Source organism: Tinamus guttatus, unplaced genomic scaffold, assembly GCF_059628265.1.
Source record: "Tinamus guttatus ecotype Peru unplaced genomic scaffold, ASM5962826v1 Tinamus_guttatus_pri_ptg000240l, whole genome shotgun sequence".
NCBI classification, from domain to species: Eukaryota; Metazoa; Chordata; class Aves; order Tinamiformes; family Tinamidae; genus Tinamus; species Tinamus guttatus.
Genome location: NW_028288774.1, coordinates 8,415,444 through 8,417,484, shown reverse-complemented (window position 1 = coordinate 8,417,484; position 2,041 = coordinate 8,415,444). Strand labels below are relative to the sequence as shown.

The 2,041-nt window shown below is 37.3% G+C and overlaps 1 protein-coding gene across 1 annotated transcript; it reads left to right on the top strand.

The window, feature by feature from the left end:
* The first annotated feature begins 467 nt into the window (after nucleotides 1–467).
* Nucleotides 468–1,741, top strand: PTH (parathyroid hormone). Its single transcript, XM_010211813.2, has 2 exons — nucleotides 468–562; nucleotides 1,373–1,741. Exons 1-2 carry the CDS (start codon nucleotides 477–479, stop codon nucleotides 1,638–1,640), a joined length of 354 nt encoding a protein of 117 aa, XP_010210115.1. The 5' UTR covers nucleotides 468–476; the 3' UTR covers nucleotides 1,641–1,741.
* The last annotated feature ends 300 nt before the right edge of the window (nucleotides 1,742–2,041 follow it).

The window sequence follows — 2,041 nt, the reverse complement described above, 5'->3', positions numbered from 1 at the left end:
AATGGTCAAGAACAGCATCAAGTTTGTCATCCTACAGAATACGCAACTCAACTCAGTGACACACAAGAAATAGATCATCTGCATAGCTATATACAACTTTTTCCACCTATTTGGAGCTTATCGGGTATAAATGGTTTCTGAATATTAATAATGCTATTGCAAGGACATGTTGTTTTGCACTCGAGTATCAAAGAGATGGGGACTGATACATGGATCATACAGGGCAGCTGAGGCTGTCAGAAGTTTTCAAGACTTGCCTAAATTCACAGGAAGTTGTTCACAAAATACTTAGTATTATAAATAACTCTAACACATTTCTAACTTCATGAGAGACTTTCTAACACACTTCATGAGAAAAAAATATTTTTCAATGTCACTTTTTAATGTCTTTTTCTCTAAGCTAAACTGCTTTAACTAACAGAAATTATTTCAAATACACATTTACATGTGTATTCATTTCTGTCTTTATAGACAAAATGACTTCTATTAAAAATGTGGCCAAGACTGCAATCATCTTATATGCCATTTGCTTTTTTATGAAGTCTGATGGACGACCGATGATGTAAGTACATAATCATAAACCTCTGAAGTTTGGAAGATGATTTCAGCTGTTCGTGAGAAAATGGTCAATTTGTCAGGCTGCATATGAGTTTGTGTGTGTGTGTGTGAGTCCTTCCAACCCCATTTTTGAATCCCTTGGCCACATTAAGACAAACTGGCTCAGTTCTGTCTTTATGTATAACTGTAGAGATATCAAATATACTTGGTCCTTATGCATTTTTTTGAAAAATACGCAGCTGACTATAGAAAGAAAAGTCATATAAGCACTTTGGATATTTTGCTTCCCTTGACAGACACTTGGTGGTCTACACAGGAAAGCATCTTTGTAAAAGGCACAATTCTGGGAGGCTCTTCAGCTTGAACACACACTTGCTGAAACATTATCATCAGTTAGCCTCGAGACACAAATCCACAGGAAATCATGCTTCCTAAACTATAGTGTTCACAGAAAACTACTTATGATTAAGTATCATAATTTTATTAATTGGTTACCTATTATCATATAAGCCCTGAGCTCAACTACAACAGCTAGAATCAGTGCTAAACTTATTGTAGCCAAACAACACTGTTGCAAAACAGAACTACTTTACATTTTTGCTGCCTTCTCACTGATAAATCTATTACCACAAACGAACCGCCATCTACTCTTCTCCAGATGTCATTCTATCCCTTATAAATTAGAAAGACAGGTCCTACAGCTCTGGATTCAGTACCTTCCAAAAGTTCCCAAACATTTTTTTTTTAACTTTGGAAGACCACGAATTCCAGGAGGGCAGTGATGAGTCTCTATCTTTACTTCCCTTGTGTACAGGAAAAGATCAGTGAGTGAGATGCAGCTCATGCACAACCTTGGAGAACATCGGCACGCTGTGGAAAGACAGGACTGGCTCCAGATGAAGCTGCAGGATGTGCACAGCGCCCTCGAGGACGCCCAGAGGCCACGGAACAAGAATGATATCGTCTTGGGAGAGATGAGAAATAGGAGGCTGCTCCCTGAGCAGGTGCGGGCTGCAATGCAGAAGAAATCCATGGATCTGGACAGAGCTTACATGGATATACTCTTCAAAACCAAGCCATAAGGAAAAGAACCAGAGCATTGTGTCTGTCCAAGCAAGCACGTGTCTGTAGACCACTGATCAAGTAGGGCATTTTATTATTATGATTTATTCAAATTACAATAAGGATTAAAAGATTCAAGATTATAGCCTCACTGAGTTAGGTATTTCACAACCAATTAATAAAAGATAATTGCGGCCCTCCCATTTCTAGGTATCTTTCAGAGGGCTAATGCATCTTCCACATTTCAATTTTGAACATTAAAAAAAAAATTAAAAAAAAAGGTTGAAAAATCATTTAAGACCAGTTCTACCACTCTTATATGGAGAACACTTGAATTTAATTTTTATGCATACTTGAACTGGTAATGAAAAAGAATAAATACAGCAGAATTTGTATCCAGAATAGACCATCATTTTCCCTA

Bases quoted from the DNA above. Each gene is read 5' to 3' on its own strand.
- PTH (XM_010211813.2), top strand. From the start codon at position 477: ATGACTTCTATTAAAAATGTGGCCAAGACTGCAATCATCTTATATGCC. The intron at 563-1,372 runs GTAAGTACATAA...CCTTGTGTACAG, and splicing joins TCTGATGGACGACCGATGAT to GAAAAGATCAGTGAGTGAGA.